This window comes from Mya arenaria, chromosome 5, assembly GCF_026914265.1.
Source record: "Mya arenaria isolate MELC-2E11 chromosome 5, ASM2691426v1".
Taxonomy (NCBI): Eukaryota; Metazoa; Mollusca; class Bivalvia; order Myida; family Myidae; genus Mya; species Mya arenaria.
The window spans coordinates 31,344,582-31,362,084 of NC_069126.1; the positions used below are offsets into that span (position 1 = coordinate 31,344,582).

The window sequence follows — 17,503 nt, forward strand, 5'->3', positions numbered from 1 at the left end:
TCTATGTACTTTACACTATTATAAGAAACTCACCCATTAGTGAGGGCGTATTTGATGTGGTTGCTGGTGGTGTATACAAACACCCCGCTTTCCTCCCACGCGCCGCTCTTCACCTTGATGTTCTCGTGTATGGTGCACAGGCTTTCCAGCTTACGGTTGCAGATTGTGATCACTGGAATATAGAATATCAGAGTGATTACTGGTGGCACATATAAACTCCTCACTCCCTTCACACAAACCACCCTTGAACAAAAAGCCATCATGTATGGTAAGTTTTAAAGCTTACGGTTGCAAATTGAGATGACAGGAATATAAAATCTTTCATATAAGAATATATAATTGGTTACTGGACTTTTTGACATGGTAACTGAAATATTAGACATGGTGACTGAAAATTTCCATGTTGCTACTAAAATATTTGATGTGGTTTATTAGTAATTATGTAACTAATGCTGGTACAAAATACTGAACGGAGTAAAAGCTGAGGAACTGGTTATTTTCTCATTCCTTCAAATCTGGATGGGATGTGAAAGGGACTAGACACGAGATAGTCCAAAGATCAGTAAATACAGTAATTCCTCAATTCATGTCTAGACTATTTAATACGAACTAGTATGTGTCTGATACTAATAGTTTCCCCTCTCATGATGAGTACAGCTACACATACTGACATAATTTTTATATTTACTGGAATTCACGGAGTAGACAAACTCAGTTAATTTCAAATTAGAAAAATAAGCAAAATTGCCAGTCCTTGTACCCAATGATATCAAATTTATGCAAGTTCTTGACAATTTTCTCTTTTTTGCTTGCAATGGTATCACCTGGTGTCTAGTTCCTTAAAAAGCAAAATCATCATTAGTTTATACTAATTTATTTGAGATCGATTTTCGAGAGGCCTTGCCTGGTGCGACTCGAACCCACAACCGGTGGACTTTGAACCAGTAAACCACCTTTATCTTCAAAATTAACTTGGAGAAAAGTTTAAACGCCAAACCTACCATGTTTACTGATGAGGGCTACATGTGACATATCAGCTGACCAGATGACGAACTTCACCTTTGACATCTTCACAGAGGCAAGCGACCTGGAAAATGAACATTTTGTTTCATGTAATTGACATGAAGTTACATATATCTGGAATATGTCCACCCTTGGTATTAACATGTTTGTTTGACTAAAGAATGCGCTTTTAAACAGTAAAGTATTAATCAAATGTGTGAATTTTGATGGGTGGTAAGCCAATATTATTTTCTTATCAATTGAAATGAATAAGTAGAATGCAGATAAAGAAAATGTAAAATATTTACCAATACAAATATAACTCAAGTGTTTTTGGCCTTCAAAGAGTGCAAAATAGGTATATTTTATGTATGTCTGATTTTAAATGAATTAAAGAGCAAATATAAAAACCTAAATAACTGTACGTATGTTTTTTTTCGTAATTTTATTTGTCATATTAGTAACCTACAAGAAAATACATTTAAATGATAACCAAAATTGAACAGTAATCGAAATTAGTTGTTTGGATGAACAAGCTGAAATTTATATACTACTGCTTGGCATTACATTTTTAAACAAGCCCTGCTTTATAAAACCCAGGATTTGAGCAAACCCAGAAAGCATTTTGCCAGAGCAGAGCTTGCGGGCTTGTGCTAATTTTGACCACTGTTTAATGGGGTCACCTTACATCAAAATCTAACACTAAGGTTAATGGAGCTATCAGAGAACTACTTTATTCATGTGTCAGATTCCGTATGTACCTTTTCTGTTGAACATCAAACAGTGTAACACTGTCACTGTCCTTCAGTAGAAGACACCCTGTGCCGGCGTAGAAGATGTCCTCGCAGTTTGGCGTCTGAACCTTCTTGGTTATCTCATTCTTCAAATTCTTGATTACAATCTGAAATGGAATGATTTAAAATAAATATTCATTATACATATTTTCTGGTTACTTAAAATTTACTTTTTATTACAATAAATAGAAATTCTTTTTTTTTTTTACGGTCATAACAGTCACTGTCAATAACATCATTTGAATTTTTACAAAAAATGTGATTGAATTGGATAAGTTTAACCAAAAGAGTGACGATTGTTATTTATAAAATACTGCAATCATAGCTGACACTGTTTTGTCCATTTCATGAGCCAAAAAGATAAAATTTTAGACCTAACAAGCACAAATTCTTTAAATTTCTATTAATTCTTAAGCCTGGCAATGTCGGAAAATAGTGCATTTATCTTAAATCCTATTTTAAATAAAGATTCTCGTATTTTTTATCTTCTTGATTCTTATATAATGCAAAAGTCACATTTTTAACAAGGCCAACACATATTTAACCAGTTTGATCAAGAATAGCAGGCTTTGGCAAATTTTCATCATTGAAAATGTTGCTGATAAATATTTAAAAGTGATATTTCAGAAGACATTATTTATGTTATACAGCATTTGAAACTAAACTTATATCTTACCGAGTGAGTTCTGTCCAGCACAGCAAACCTGTTCCTGGCAACCCAAACAGCTGATAAGCCCGAGGACCTTTTACTGTCTGGGGCTGAAAAAAAAACATGATTTCACCAACTCAAGTTGCTTGAAATTTTGCATGTCATTTACGCATGATTTCAGGATATATTTCATTTCCAAAAGTTTTGTATACATGTCTTAAAGACGCTATGCATTCATGTCCTACTAGTGCATGAATTTACTGTAGCTTTTATCCTCACTAATATACTAGCTAATAATATTAGCCGCAAGTAGAACAATATTGTAGAATTCCTATAATTGCTTTCTATCCCAACACTTCTGCCATAGTCACATGCCACAAGTCTCATAACAGGTGATCAAAATAAACCAATCAACATAAAATCAGCCTACATCCGTTCTCAGTAATTATTTAATTGTCTAGGGCTTTTACTACACTTTATTTGGTTCCACGGTTATCAAAATTCAAAGCAAGGAAACCAGAAATTATGTTAATTGAAGGCCAATACACATTAAGAACAAAAGGGCTAAAGAATGAAAGCCAATGCTGGTCTGGGATTTTTTGTCAATCAAAAAAGGGCCATAACTCATCATTTATTTAAGCCACAGTAAACGGCCTTGCTACACATGTGAGTATTGTCTCAAGCATAAGTTTCAAGTTTCTTTTGAATACCTTGAATGTTTCTGAGTAAATGCCAAGGTAAAAGTTTTTGTAGTATGACAACGCCACGGCAATGACGACACCTAGGTAATGACAATACCTAAACTTTTTTAAATACACAAACAGTCATAGTCAAGTAACTGTGAATAGGACAGTGGACTGAACAATTCACTGTTATCTTACTTTACCATTTAGCTATTGCCAAGGTCAAAGTTCTTACACTACGACAACACTGTCAACCACTAACACGACACCAAGGCAATGACAATAACTCAAAGTTATTTTCTTTAATAAATAGACTTAAATAGGTTATGAAAATATAAATCAGACGGTGGCCTGAACAATGCACTATAATCTTAACTTACCATCAGGGTTTTTGGCATCACTGTCCTTTGGGATGGAATACAGGTCATAGGTACTGTTCTCAACATTGCTGGCTCTCTAGAAAATGAACAGAAAATGCTTTAGATATGCAATTTAAAAACAAGCTTATCTTCTCTACTGACTGTGACAAAAGTCTTCTTGAGTAACTGTGCCAATGCCTATTGTAAACATTTGAATATTTATACTATAAACAGTTGTAACTGTTTAAACAGACCAAAGGTTTCTATGTTCTGAGGATTTTTGTATTACTTAATAAGTGTTAAGTTGAACTTGTTTACAAAGTTACTTTATGAATTTTTGCACCTGGTGATATTCTGGTATTAATTACTTACAATAACCATGAGGACAGCATTCTCTGCTGGGTTGTATGACATGCAAAATACAGGTGACCTGGAGCCACTGAAAAACATGATCAGTTCCAATTAGATAGTCAACAATCGTAAACTTTTCCATTTGTAACTCATTATTTCGAATATCTCGCACTTACATAAGTAATTCTCAATATTAAACTGAGAGTGAACAGAATGCATGGTTGTGATTATTTCCTACTTACTATCATCTAAACTAAACTAATGAGTTTTAATCAGGCAAGCAGGATTGAGCTAGATTTCTTTCTTTCTGTATAGCAGGAGCTTTTAATAAATTATCTCTCCCTCTATTTAATAGCCAAATTACTTGTAACTTTTTTTATAAACCAAAACAGAGTTTATTATGATAATTTGAAAACTAGTGTCTCAAAAAGTCTCAAAACTCTTTCAAAGGAGAAAATTACACTATTTATACTAAAACAAAAATAATGATGTAAACTTTATCCTGCTATAAGTGTTCATCAATGTTTGAAAAGTTGGGGCCAGGGATGTCAATAATCGGTAATTGAAATTGACTTCAATTTAACTCATACAAAGACAAGAGGCCTTACCCTCTCAGCTGCATACAAGGCACGTCCTTGTTGGTCGTGAAATCCAACTTCCGCAGGAGTTTCTCCTTAACATAATACAGGATGTTTCCTTGCACAGCATAAGCAGGGCGTTCTCGTTCCAGCTTGAATATGATCATGCCGCTGTCATGCCCTGCAGCAAACACATTCAGAGTCGGGTGGGCATTCATCACCCAGAAACGGTCATGTTCACGTCTGAATGTCTGAACTCCAGTCCTATAAGATACACATTGATGTTTTGAACAAAGAGCAACAGTTCATACTATCATAACTGAATTCCAGTGTATGCAATTCCTGTGTAACCAAGGATAGCATTGAATGAATGAAGTAAAAAAAAAATTGTATTTAGTACAGAGCAAAACATTCATCAATGTTATATTTTTATCCTTTTTTGTCTTTAAATTCATTTTTAAACAAAACGGTGTAAAATCTCATGTTTAGAAAACAATATGACAAGAACCTCGTAAAAAATGTAAGTGGTTATAAATTTTGTGAAACAATAGATGTTTTGTTGCCTGCTTAACAAGGCTTGGAGATTTAATGCAAAGAATAAATTAAGTAACAAGATAAACCCACCTTTTGCTCATGTCCCAGACTCTGATACTCTTGTCCTCAGAGTTACTCAAGATCAGCTCCTGTCTTGGGTGGAACAGACAACAGGAAACGTTGTTGTAATGGCCTCGACAGGTGTCCACCTCCCAGGCCTTGGATTCTACAGAGAGAATGATGGTGTTGAAATGTGCAGCGCATAATTATAACACTGGTTACACAATATCAGCTCCTGTATTGAATGGAACAGGCAACAAGCCTTTGATTCTGGTAAAAAATGATAGGAACAACTGAATATACATGACAATGATAATATTCAGTATGATTGCAAAACACTTACAGTAACAGTTTTTAAATGGGAAGATTTGTTTGCATATACAGTCGAAAACAAAATCGGTCCATCACATCCGGTTTGAAACAACGAGGAAATCGAGCCAAGAGATATCGAGCCTACAGGTTTTGACCGTAGCACTTAAAAATGCCTAGATAATCTGTCTGACACAAATGTCAGAATACAACAGGTAACAGACTCACCAGAATGTATAATTATTTAATTTACAAGAATTGCCAACCTACCATTCATTCTCCACAGCTTGACCTGTCTATCATCTGCCCCCGACACAATCAAGGGCAGCGATGGGTGGAAAGCGCACCAATTAACTCCCCTATCATGGCCTTCAAGGACGTGTTTTACGACTGCATCCGACATGCCGAACAGATCGGGCTGGCCGGAGTTACGAAGACGGTCCTCCAAAGAATTCGATCCTGAAAATAGGTTTATTTTCATTTATTTCTAGCCCTATCAAATGTACCATGAGTACAGTATATCAAGACATATGCTTCAAAGCCACATGTTGTTATAAACATGTTTTAATATTGCAGGCCAGTAAGGCATCCATCCGATTGACATCTGGAAAAAAATTCATTGAAGACACACAATACGTTCTGATAAAATTACAATGAAGTCAGATTTTTAAGATGAAAAATGAGTTAAACTTAACCTTTAAATCAAAAGCCACAGCCAAAAGTCTTTAAAATGTGAGGAGTAAATTTAATGGTGAAGTAAGAGTAATTATGATAGAAATGGAACAAGTCTTAGAGAACCATGCAATGAAATTTTAGTTACATGCAAAAAAAAGCATGATAACACTGACCAACACAACCATGTGTTTAGTGTAAGTAAGTTATACTGGAACAGAACAATGGGCTGATTGTTAAGAACTTCGTTAAAGTTAACAACATGCTTAAGGATATTGTTGTTAACCTTTAAAGCTTCACTCTCTCAGATTGAACGTTTTGACAACTTTTTTTTTTTTGTCTTGGAACGAGCCAGTTTTTGTGAAAATGTATGGAAACCAGTTAAGTAACACTGCTGACAAAAAATTAGATCGCAGATTTGTATGTGTAAGTTCAATAATTGATAATTTATGCATTTTTCTTAAACCTTTATTACTGGTTTAAGCCATAAAACCTTAATTTTCAAACAGAAATATGAAAATCTGCGATCCGATCTTTTGTCAGCAATCTTTTATCATTGGTTTGCAGATATTTACGCAAAAATTTGTTCTTTCAAAGACAAAAAATAAAAAAAGTTGTAGAAACGGTATATCTGTGAGAGTGCAGCTTTAAAAGTGAAATATTTGATGATATGCTCATGATATTTAAATATAAACAAGTACAGTTGAAACAGTTGTCTCAAATATTGTACAAAATACTGCAAATCGTGAGTGAATTCATTAAACTTCCAGAGCAGTAACGATTATAAAGTTAACAACGATGATATAAACGATGTTGTTAACTTCAACAAAGTTCAGAACAATTGTCCCATTTTCTAATAGTGATTAAGACTTCACAATTTGGTTGAATAAAATACATTTTCTCCGAAGCAACAGGCATACAACCTTCCCTGCAGCTTAACTCCTTTTCCATTTGATATAACTTTAATACATAAAACCGATTTTTGATGCAACAGAAAAACGTATCACGTGCATTACATAATTGGTTATCCATTCTTTTAAAAAGAACACACACGTTTTTTTTTCTAAAGAAAGTGATTATTCAGATCTAATCTAACATGCCAGGAAAATTTACTTCAATAGAAAAATAATCACAATATGTTTTTGTATTTAATACACATGTACGTACTCATGACATCAAAATGTTGACAAGAATGGTTCCAAGTTTGATAATAGTTTACTATTTTTTGTATTTTTGGTGAGGAATACACCGAGTCATGAGACGATTGGTCTTTGATAATAAATGTATGGAAGCAATATTTTTCTGTTGCTAAATCCAAGAATGTTTTCAGGATATTTACAATGTGAAAGTGAAAGTGCTTATATTATCATATGTATGCAGCAGTGTTGTCTACAGATCTAGCAAATACTTAATTGTACATGTATACATCTCAACTTAAAAAGAAGCGCCTATCAAAGCAAATGAATAACACATTACGTTTCATAGATACATGTAGGCCACAATTATTAAACAGTTTGTTTGGTGTTTCCTGACTGACTTACAAAAATACTGCTATAAGATTTGTATATATAGCCATAAAAAAAATTAAGGGGTTAAGAACTGAAATAGCCGTCACAGACTGCCATATCCCCCGCTGAACAAAGAGCTGTATCAACTTTGCATGACGATATTAAAGAATAACAATGAACATTAACAAAGGGCAATATCTAAATTAAACTGCAGCCAGAGTTATGGTTCCTGTGCTCTGCACTTCTCATCAATGAGATCTATCTGTATATGAAGTTTGAAGTCAGTACCTCAAAGACTTATCAAGTTGTGCTCCGGACTAGATTGCCCAGATGCACACATCCACCATTACTGTATCCCCTTCCCCTTTTGGTGGGCTGATAAAAAATAAACAAACCTACCCCTGGGCTATGACGCCTATAAATGTTGGTAGTGAAACACAAACAAACTATTTATTAATTGGAATAAGATTGGATGCAAACTGAACAGTAGGCTCAAGAAGATGTGAGTGAAAATGGAGAAGACATATAATAAATGCACTTGCAAAGAATCAAGACTTCATTTAATACTGTAACTCTCAACTTTGACTACGGTACCAACAGAATATAAATCAAAACCTGTCTAGTAAAGAAGTTCTTATCATTCACCATTCATCACAATTCGCACAAACCTGGGGCGGCCACGGGCTAATCTTTGTTTTCTGATATGTTTATAAATTTTGACTTGTGGGTTATAATTCAGTGTTTCTTCTAGGATAACAAAGGGCATGGCATTTTTTTTAAAAAGTAACACTATTGCATAATCATTCAGTATATATATATATCCAATACTGGTTTGGAAAAAAAGTCGTAACTGTAATGTTAAAAACCACTTCCAAAACTAGCTCCTAACCCAACCCATAACCAAGAACTTTTCCTTCTGTACAGGTTAACAAATTTACTAAGAACCATACATATACATGGATGTACAGCTCTATATTAATATCTGGCAACATCCATCACAGACCAAACTCAATCATGCGTATACACGGGGACTTGATTACTCACTCTGCTGTTGTTGTTCTGAAAGTGGACAACACCAATAAATTTCTTTTCGCCACACAAGGTTAACAGCTTAGACAAAATGTTTTTCATCATTTTTCCTAATAAAGTCACTCAAATGGTATAGGCTTAAAGGACATGCAAGACATGTTTTAAAATTGAATAAATCTTTTTTCATACTAGACAGATTTCTCTTGATATAATGTAAAAAGCATACCATTGAGGGCACAAAAACATTATTTATTTTTTATTACAAATACAGTGCATAGCTTGAAAGTTATTAAGCCAGAGGCATGAACTTTGTAGTACATGTGTGGACTGTCCTTTGCAACATGTGTACCAAGTTTCAGGTGCATATCTTAAACAGCTTTTGAATAATGGCCAAGGTTAAAGCTATTTGCATGATGCTGTCAACACCAAGGCCATCACAATAGCCCAACTATTTTCTTTGAAAGACCGACAAGCTAAAAATAAATTATGTAATAATTACAGAGAGTCAAGACAGATATATATGAAGTTACATGTACATGCATCTTGATATTGGTTTATAGCAAATTGTAGACAGCCACAGGGCACCCATAATAGTTACAGAGCAGGGCCAGTATTCATAAGACATTATAAGTCATTCCTGCCAGTATTTATAAGACAATATAAGTCATTTCTGAACTTAAGTTGATTAACATTTGATTATGTTGATGTCATTAATCACGTTGTTAGCTTCAAAAATATATTCTGAACACTCGGGCCAAATGTCTTACTCCATGTATACATAGATTAGTGCTACTCTCACTGATGACAGAAAATTAGCAATCAACCAAAAAGTTCAACAAAATAAAAATCATTTAAGATAAGATACAGGGGTTCTTACAGCTGATAATTGTCAATCCGTAAAAATTAGTCAGGTCAGTTCAAGTATGAGGCGTTCATGCCCAAAGCATAGTGAAGGGGCTATGACCCAGTTTAAAATTGTTCCAAAGTCATTAATATTCATTTTAAAGTACTTCCTACTGTTTTTGATGCAAATTTCTGAGCAAAAAAACAACAATCTTAACAACTGTGCAATAGTCTGAAGATAAAAGTTTACAATCCTGACGTAGAACCCCTGGAGTAAGCGAAATAGAAGTTTGTTGTAAGAGAGCAAGAAACGGTGATATTACAAGAGACATTGAAACAGAGCTATAAGTAATCTGAAAAGTAAGGCAATTGCAACAAGAAATGTTCAAAGTTGGAAGGTTAAGATTAATGCCAAATTAACTCATTCCCAAATGCCCACCTGGGGAGACATTTTTCTTGCGAAGTCCCGAGATGTCCCAAACTCGTACCGTCTGATCGAGGGAGGCGGAGACAATCAGATCCTCGGACAGGTGAAACTGAGCACACATTACAAAGTGGCTGTGGCCAGCTAACACACTGAAACACACAAGACATTTATGTAACACAATCTTATAGCCAAAAACAAAATATGAGGGTGTTTTTAGTCCCTTGATTTTGTTTCATGAGTTTACATTGGAGTTCTCTCCCTTTGGGCAGTGATGGTTCAATGCTTTGAAATGAATAAAGTGTTTCACTAAGAGTTTTGTTTGCATTTAACGAAAAAGCATGATTTACAAACAAATAAGGCTATTAAACTAGCAGGTGAAACTCTGAAGTGAGGATAATGCAAAGTCGGCAATTTTTAGAACATGTTGGTAAACTTATACTCTAAAATCAATTTTCTTTAAATAGATCTAAGGTACAAAATATACATATAATTTCACTATTGATGATGTTTGAAGTCATTGTGTTCTTGTTAATTTTTAATAAAGAAGAGGCATTTTGCCTTTCATGACAAAATGTTTAAAATGCTATGGAATTAGGTACACAACATAGTTGAGCTTTTCCCTTTAAAAGTGAGAATATGTTGTTTTTTTGTTCTGGTTCAAATGTGTTTTTTTTTCATTCAAAACTTTTAAAGTCAATATATGTGTTTTTTTCATGCAGCACTCAGAATGTGTGTGTGCTTTTTGTTTCCAATGTCAAAGAGTGTGTGTTTTTGTGGCTTAAAAGCAAACAAATGTGTCTTTCAAAATGTGTGCATCTTATGCCTTCAAAAATTCAAAGTGTCAAATGGTTTGAGCGTGATTTTGTTCAAGATTCAAAACTTGTTTTCTTCTTCAAAAGTCAAAATGTGTCCACTTTTTAGTTTTCAAAAATCAAAATCATACCAGATGCAATTACGCGACTGCCAGTTCCAGATTCGAATGGTCTGGTCATCAGAGGCACTCAAGATCCATGGATACTCCTATAAATTAATTAAATTATTAGTACAAGGGGCATACATTTCTAGAAAAACAACAACAACATGTGACAGAAACTATTTTTTATCTGCACTCTCAAAGATTGAATGTTTTGACAACTTTTTTTTTGTTGTCTTGGAACGAGCCAATTTTTGCGAAAATCCATGGAAACCGGTTATATAAGACTGCTGGCAAAAAATAAGATCGCAGATTTTTATATTTTAGTTCAAAATTCATGTTTTATGAATTTTTCTAAACCGTTGGCCATAAAACATTAATTTTCGAACGGAAATATGAAAATCTATGATCGGATTTTTTGTCAGCAACCTTATATCATTGGTTTACAGACAGTTACGCAAAAATTTGCTCTTTCCAAGACAAAAAATAAAAAAGTTGTAAAAACTGTAAATCTGTGAGAGTGCAGCTTTAAAGCATCAAAATCAATATTTATCTCAACAAGTAATAGTCACATAAAACAGTAATACTTTAATATGAAAGTTAACATTCAGGTTTAATTTATAATTTTAGAACTACAATGGGGTGTTTCATGTTAATTCATGGAAAAGGGAAAAATAAATTCCAAACATGTAGCTATTCAGAACAAGATCACAACTTGTAAAAATGTGCATCTGACAAAATAAACAAGACAACAGACTTCCAATGGTCAATGGTAGGTCACAAAATAACGACTTTCAATCTGCACCTTACTTTACTTGCAATGTAAAATCTTGACCTACATGATGAAAAGTGGTTGTTCGGATGTAATCTTGATGCCCTAGCAGGGTGAACAGACATCGCCGCTGTTTGTAGTTCCACACCTGGGGGGACAAATAAATGTATAGATTTACATTTATAATATAGTATTGGTACACAATAACCAAAAATTTCAAAGACATATTGCATTGTTCTGAATGTAGATGCCAAACATTCAAACCATTGTTGAAAACATGACTGACCAATCAGTCAATTCAGTTAATCTTTATTACATGTTGTCATTTGTAAAATCTACAAGATATTAAACACATATCAAAAATACTATTTGTTACAAAAAATATATATATTCCTTTAACTTCATTTCTTTAAATTTGATTTATTTTACAACGAATTTTTTTTATATATACACAGGCTCAAGTCAATATAGAAACACAATGTTGAGCGAGAGTGTGTTCTTGTGATATTGGGTCGACTGGAGAACCCAGAGAAAACATACTTGTCTAGCTTGGTGACCACAAAACAAACTCACATGTGCCCTGGGCCGAAATCAAATCCGGGTTGCTTTAGTGAAAAGTAAGTGCACTTACTGTGCTAACTGGACAACTTTCTGCTGCATTCAGTGTGTACAACAATGAATAGAGCAATGTACTGAAAATAAGCTCTTTTTCAACTATTTAACTAATAGTACCTTAATCTTGTAGTCATCACCTCCAGATACAAACAACGGCTGCTGAGAATGGAAGCAAATCCCTCTGACTGGTCCTGAAACAAACAAATCACGCAGACTTCAATAGTAAATCTTTACCTGTTTACTTATGAACATGTACAGGTTTGATACTTCGTCTGTAAAGATCATATAATATGGGGTTTTATTCAGAGATAGCTATCAAAAGCTGAAATCAAACTTACCATCATGTTCATCAAACTTGTCGATTAGTGTACACATGCGATAGTCCCAGAGCTGAATGACACCGTTGAACAAGCTGGTTAACACCCATGGTCGCTTTGGGTGGAAAGACAACCCTGAAAATTAAAATAATAAATATCAGTATTACCTACCATAATATCCGGGTTTTCCCAGTTATACCTGCCATCCCAGGTTTTTTCCAACCCTGGTTTAGAGTCAGATTTATCTGACCTCTTTTTTTGTATCTTGTTGGCTGTAACGTCAGATATCTTTCAAGTTAGCGCGCCTTCAGATCCCAAGCAAACCTTGTACCCTTCGGGCTGTGCATGAAAAGTTTCATATTTATTCTAAGGCTATTCAGATACATTATACAGACTTTTGTGTTTGGCAAAAAACAATTTAAATTTCATTGGAACTACCTATGTTAATAAGTTTGAAATAATGTGATTATTGTTTTCATAGATTGATGTTAAGATGTAAGTTAATAATATTTTGTTTATTTTCAGACTTTCTTATACTGATAATTTTGTTTTATGTTTCATTTCACAGTGTTCTACAATTACCTGATAACTATGGAGTTTTAAAGCCAACAAAATACAATATCAATAAATGTAAGTTATCAATCTCAACAATGTTAAGATTCAAAAACTTCAGCAACACCTTAAAAAAAAAAAACACCCAAAAAACAACCTGTTATTTCATCCCTGCAAATTTGGTCATAATCAATTTGTAGGGCAGCCGTATAGATACCCACTGTAAAGTCATCAATTTTATGACACAAGAGACAAGTGACATAAGCAGACAGGGTCACACGATCCCACCCAGATCTTGAATCAGAATGCTCTATGCTATATAGCAATGACCTGAATCATATTGAATTGATGCTGCCTAGTCTAAAATAATAGACGTGTTATAAGGGATTCTTCCAATCAGGGGTGTTTTAGAAATATTGAAATTGTTTTAAGTGAAGTATATTATGGTTGAAATTGATCATAAAGAATTATATTCATATTTTACCATGTAAGTGAAATGTTATTTTGCACTAAACAAGCATTTAATGCATTAAAACAAGTTGTTTACCTTTCCAATAAAACGAAAGTTGACTGACACAGACAACAATTATGCGAAGGGGAACAACTCGATACAATCGTAATAACTCGGCCTCCTCCGACAAAGCTTCGAGATAGACCTCGTTATACAATCGTAACAACTCGGCCATGGCCGAAATGTTCCGAGCGATTTAAAACTGTGCCCTAAAGCCTTGCAGGTGCCCTTCATGTATATATCGTTATGTTTTGACAGAATGAAATGAGGAAAAGCCGTCAAACTCATTATTATAAGTTGGATATTTAATTGTTGTGTACGGAACTATTATAAAATAACATTATCTGGTAATTTTTCTTTTTTTTATGATATTTTATAGACGCTATATGCTTTAACCCGGAATCCTGATTGGAACAACTACCCACTTTTGATACTAAACAATTTGTACGTGAAGGATTTGCCATATCAAAAATCTAAAAAAAAATCAGTCAACGTACAATTATTAAATTTGGACTAGATGCTGCCTAGTCCACCTAAATGGCCGTCAACCAGTCTTTTGACAATTTTTAGACTATGGCAGACTGGTGACGTCCACCATCCCAGCAAAAAGTAGCAAACGGGCCTTGCGCAGAGGATCCTCGCGGCCACAATTTTTAAATTATCTTTGTTATAAATTCAAATTTCTACGAAAATATAATTGCCTACTATCAAACACACATTTATTTATGTCATAATGCCAAAAAAAAACATGTTCAGATACCATAATGCACTTACATGCATCGATTGTATCCATTAATCTGTAAATCTAGGACAAATCTGACAGGTTGTGTACATGTATGAAACGGGGTAGAGGATTTCGAATATTTTGGTCGTTAATAGGCTCGGTTAAATAACACTATTAAAATGTAACCATTTCAATGCGCTGAACGCTAACGTGTTTGATGGGTCAAGTTGGGAGAAGTTGATGATGATGATGTTCGTGATGATGATGATGATGATGATGATTAGGTATCACCATTTTTGAACACTGTTGCGTTGCTCTGCACAATACATAGAAAAGGGAGGATAACTGTGACTGCGCACAGGGTTAACCATCATTGAAGGATGGGTACAAATTTATTCGATAAAAATCAACATGTATAAAAATGGTGGACTGCTACGCCCATTTCGTGACCCAGAGTATATTTATGTGAAAATAACGACTCTAACGACAAATCCAACCCAGTTAAAATCACTGTTAGGTACATTTGTAACAATTATATCATTATTAATCAACATCGATGCATAATATTACTATATATTGTTTCGTCCAGTGTTAAATAGTAGAGAGTTGTAGCGTTACAGGGATACACATGAAATGTTAAAATAATAAAAAAGTATCCCTGATCACTCATTATTGTAGCTAAGATGCTGCCTTGCTCTTAGAGTTAGACAACGTTTTATTAAACTTCTTTTTATGCACTCAAGGATGATTTGCAAGGCGACACAGACACAATAAGGTGTTAATGTTTTTCGATCAGTCGCACTCATCACCTGGAAATTTCTTCTTAACTGAAAACTTAACAAGACTAAATTTGACAGCAACTAAGAGTCCAAAACAAACAGTGAATTGAGCACATTCAAGGGTTCATCACTTACCTTTAACTCGGGCTGACTTAGTTTCAAACTTTGTCAGCATTGCTGCATCAGTCTTGCAACAAATAAAACGTTAAATTATCTGTATTTGATAGAAAACTGTCAACTTCCAACGTGTCAGAGTCGCCGGAGTTTTGATGTGATGGCACTTCCGGTTATGGATTTTTTTTAACCCAAAGAAATATTTTTCGTGCGGTTACAGTCTAGGAGCAGGCAACATTTTTGGATTTAGTACCACCGCGTCGTTTTATTACGTTCTGTATAATATTGATCGATGACACTAGTTAGCATAGAAAGGTTTGAGTTATCGCATTAAAGTAACATCGTAAGAATTATCTAGCAAAACGAAATGTTTGAAACACATTGGAATGCATATTAGTCAATATCAACGGGTAAATGTCAACTGTCAGAGATCAAGATTTGTGAATCACCATAACAACTGTTTCGATCGAAGAAGTTTATCCTACTTGAAGTCCAACTTGTAGACCACACTTTTTGAATGTAGAACCATCGTTGAAACAGGAGTTCGGCGACCTCCCTATTATCTCACCCATCTGGCCAAGAGCCTTTGATAGAGCTGGGCCGGTATTCATAAAACACCGTCGCATGAAGCAAGGACGAGAGGTCACAGCAAGAAGCTGATGAAGCGACAAAGTCGGCTAAATGCGCGAAAATACTCATTCAGCTTGAGGGTGGTGGATGACTGGAACAGTCTTCCTGAGTGTGTAGTTAGCTCAAATAACATCAATGACTTTAAGAACAAGTTAGATAGGTACTGGCATTGTAGACAGTACGAGACAAGACCCACGCATGCAGTGAATTTGAAAAGAATAGAGCGGGAGTTACAGGCGGCATAGCCTTTTTCCTGTAGAAGAGGTATCAAGGTATCTTAAGTCGAAAAATTTCATTGTCAGTTTAAAGAAAAGTGCATGCCTTTTTACAAAAAAGTTTTTATACTACCTAATCAAGGAGAATAGAGCGTTTTAGATGATTTTAATTTTTTTATATCATATAACCAGTGAAATTATTAACATAGGAAAATGACTCAAGTAAGGAAATATAATTAACTTATTTAAAATGTTTTAAGATTACCGAACTAGAAATCTTTTCGATTGTTGGCCTTTTTAAGCCCTTTTTATGTGTATAATACCTACATGTAATAATAAGATCATTATGCTAGAGCTCAATTTAGGCGTTAGAACTACAGGAGGTTGAGTGACCTCATCCATAAACGTGAATTCGTTAAAATATACAAAAGATAACGAGCATTGTGAGAATCTATCTAAAGCGCACATGCGAATTTTCTTGAAGAAACTGCTCAAGATACTTTAGCAATTGAACAATTTCATCATGAGAATTGAGAAATATATTGTCAGGCATAAATCAACATCATCTTAAGATATTCAAAGCATTTAAGAGAGTACATGTATATACAACCTGGGACAATAACAAATCCTACTCCATGATACAAAGTTCAAATTTGACACGTTTGTGTAATGAATGAATTTTAGTTAGCATCAACTGCATACCACTTCCATTTTAAAAAGGGTTTGACTAAAAACAGAGCATGCACCATTTTTACGTTGAAAACCAATGTAGCCGGATATAAAAAGCTAATGCGGCGGTGCCTGAGGAACTAAACACGTTTTTTTGCCGTTTTTTTGAATGCTCGTACTAAAATGGTCTAACGTTGAACAATAACTTACCATATCGGCGAGTTGAAAACATATTGTGACATATAATGTTTCCAAAACAGATATCAAACACTCATCATTATTCAAAAAATATTCATGGACATTTTGGCACCTTAAAATGACCTAAGTGGACTGGTGCTTAAACTACAGTCCTTCTTAATAAATTCCTAAAATATGAATAGCTTTGCTTTTACATATTTCCCTTTATCACCTATATCACCAAGCCCTTTGTTTCCATCTCACTATACCCCAACCCCGTCTTATCTTATACTAGCTCTCCCCTCTTTCCTTACCTTTATCTTAGCTGCCACCACTGTATCCTCCTCGAGTTCCTTTATCTTCATCTTACCATATATTATATTACATTGTTAACACCGTGAGCAACTTTACGTACAAGTAATTAAGTGTCGTATTATTAGTTCCGTTAATAAGCACTCTGTGTAATGCGGGCTTTTATGGGCATAATAAATTAGCTTTGAATGTGATAAACCTCAACCAAAGCGTTTTATGCCTCTTTTCAATATTGTCAGAGAAGATACAAGAGTATTTCTGACCGTGCATATGTTAATATTAAATCTGCTTTATTATTGACACAATGATAAATATTATAACGGAGAGCTAATTAGTACTTTAAATTGTGACATGTAGGATAAAAAATAAATTTGTCTGCTTAATTTCCTACAAAACTGTTGTCTG

The 17,503-nt window shown here is 34.3% G+C and overlaps 1 protein-coding gene across 2 annotated transcripts in view; it reads right to left on the minus strand.

Annotated features, from left to right (window-relative positions):
- Positions 1–15,275, minus strand: part of LOC128234778 (coatomer subunit alpha-like) — a 30,757-nt gene extending 15,482 nt beyond the window's left edge. The window contains exons 1-16 of one of the 2 annotated variants that reach the window (XM_052949293.1): positions 15,117–15,275; positions 12,437–12,550; positions 12,216–12,289; positions 11,551–11,631; positions 10,742–10,818; positions 9,811–9,947; positions 8,544–8,558; positions 5,590–5,778; positions 5,041–5,176; positions 4,447–4,680; positions 3,860–3,926; positions 3,509–3,584; positions 2,473–2,555; positions 1,764–1,903; positions 1,002–1,087; positions 34–172 (exon numbers count right to left, since the gene is read on the minus strand). In XM_052949293.1, the coding sequence (XP_052805253.1) occupies positions 34–172; positions 1,002–1,087; positions 1,764–1,903; positions 2,473–2,555; positions 3,509–3,584; positions 3,860–3,926; positions 4,447–4,680; positions 5,041–5,176; positions 5,590–5,778; positions 8,544–8,558; positions 9,811–9,947; positions 10,742–10,818; positions 11,551–11,631; positions 12,216–12,289; positions 12,437–12,550; positions 15,117–15,156 (1,688 nt within the window). In that variant the 5' untranslated portion in view covers positions 15,157–15,275. The remainder of the gene's footprint in view (positions 1–33; positions 173–1,001; positions 1,088–1,763; positions 1,904–2,472; positions 2,556–3,508; positions 3,585–3,859; positions 3,927–4,446; positions 4,681–5,040; positions 5,177–5,589; positions 5,779–8,543; positions 8,559–9,810; positions 9,948–10,741; positions 10,819–11,550; positions 11,632–12,215; positions 12,290–12,436; positions 12,551–15,116) is intronic. The other variant, XM_052949294.1, reaches the window with a different exon arrangement.
- Between the last annotated feature and the right edge of the window lie 2,228 nt (positions 15,276–17,503).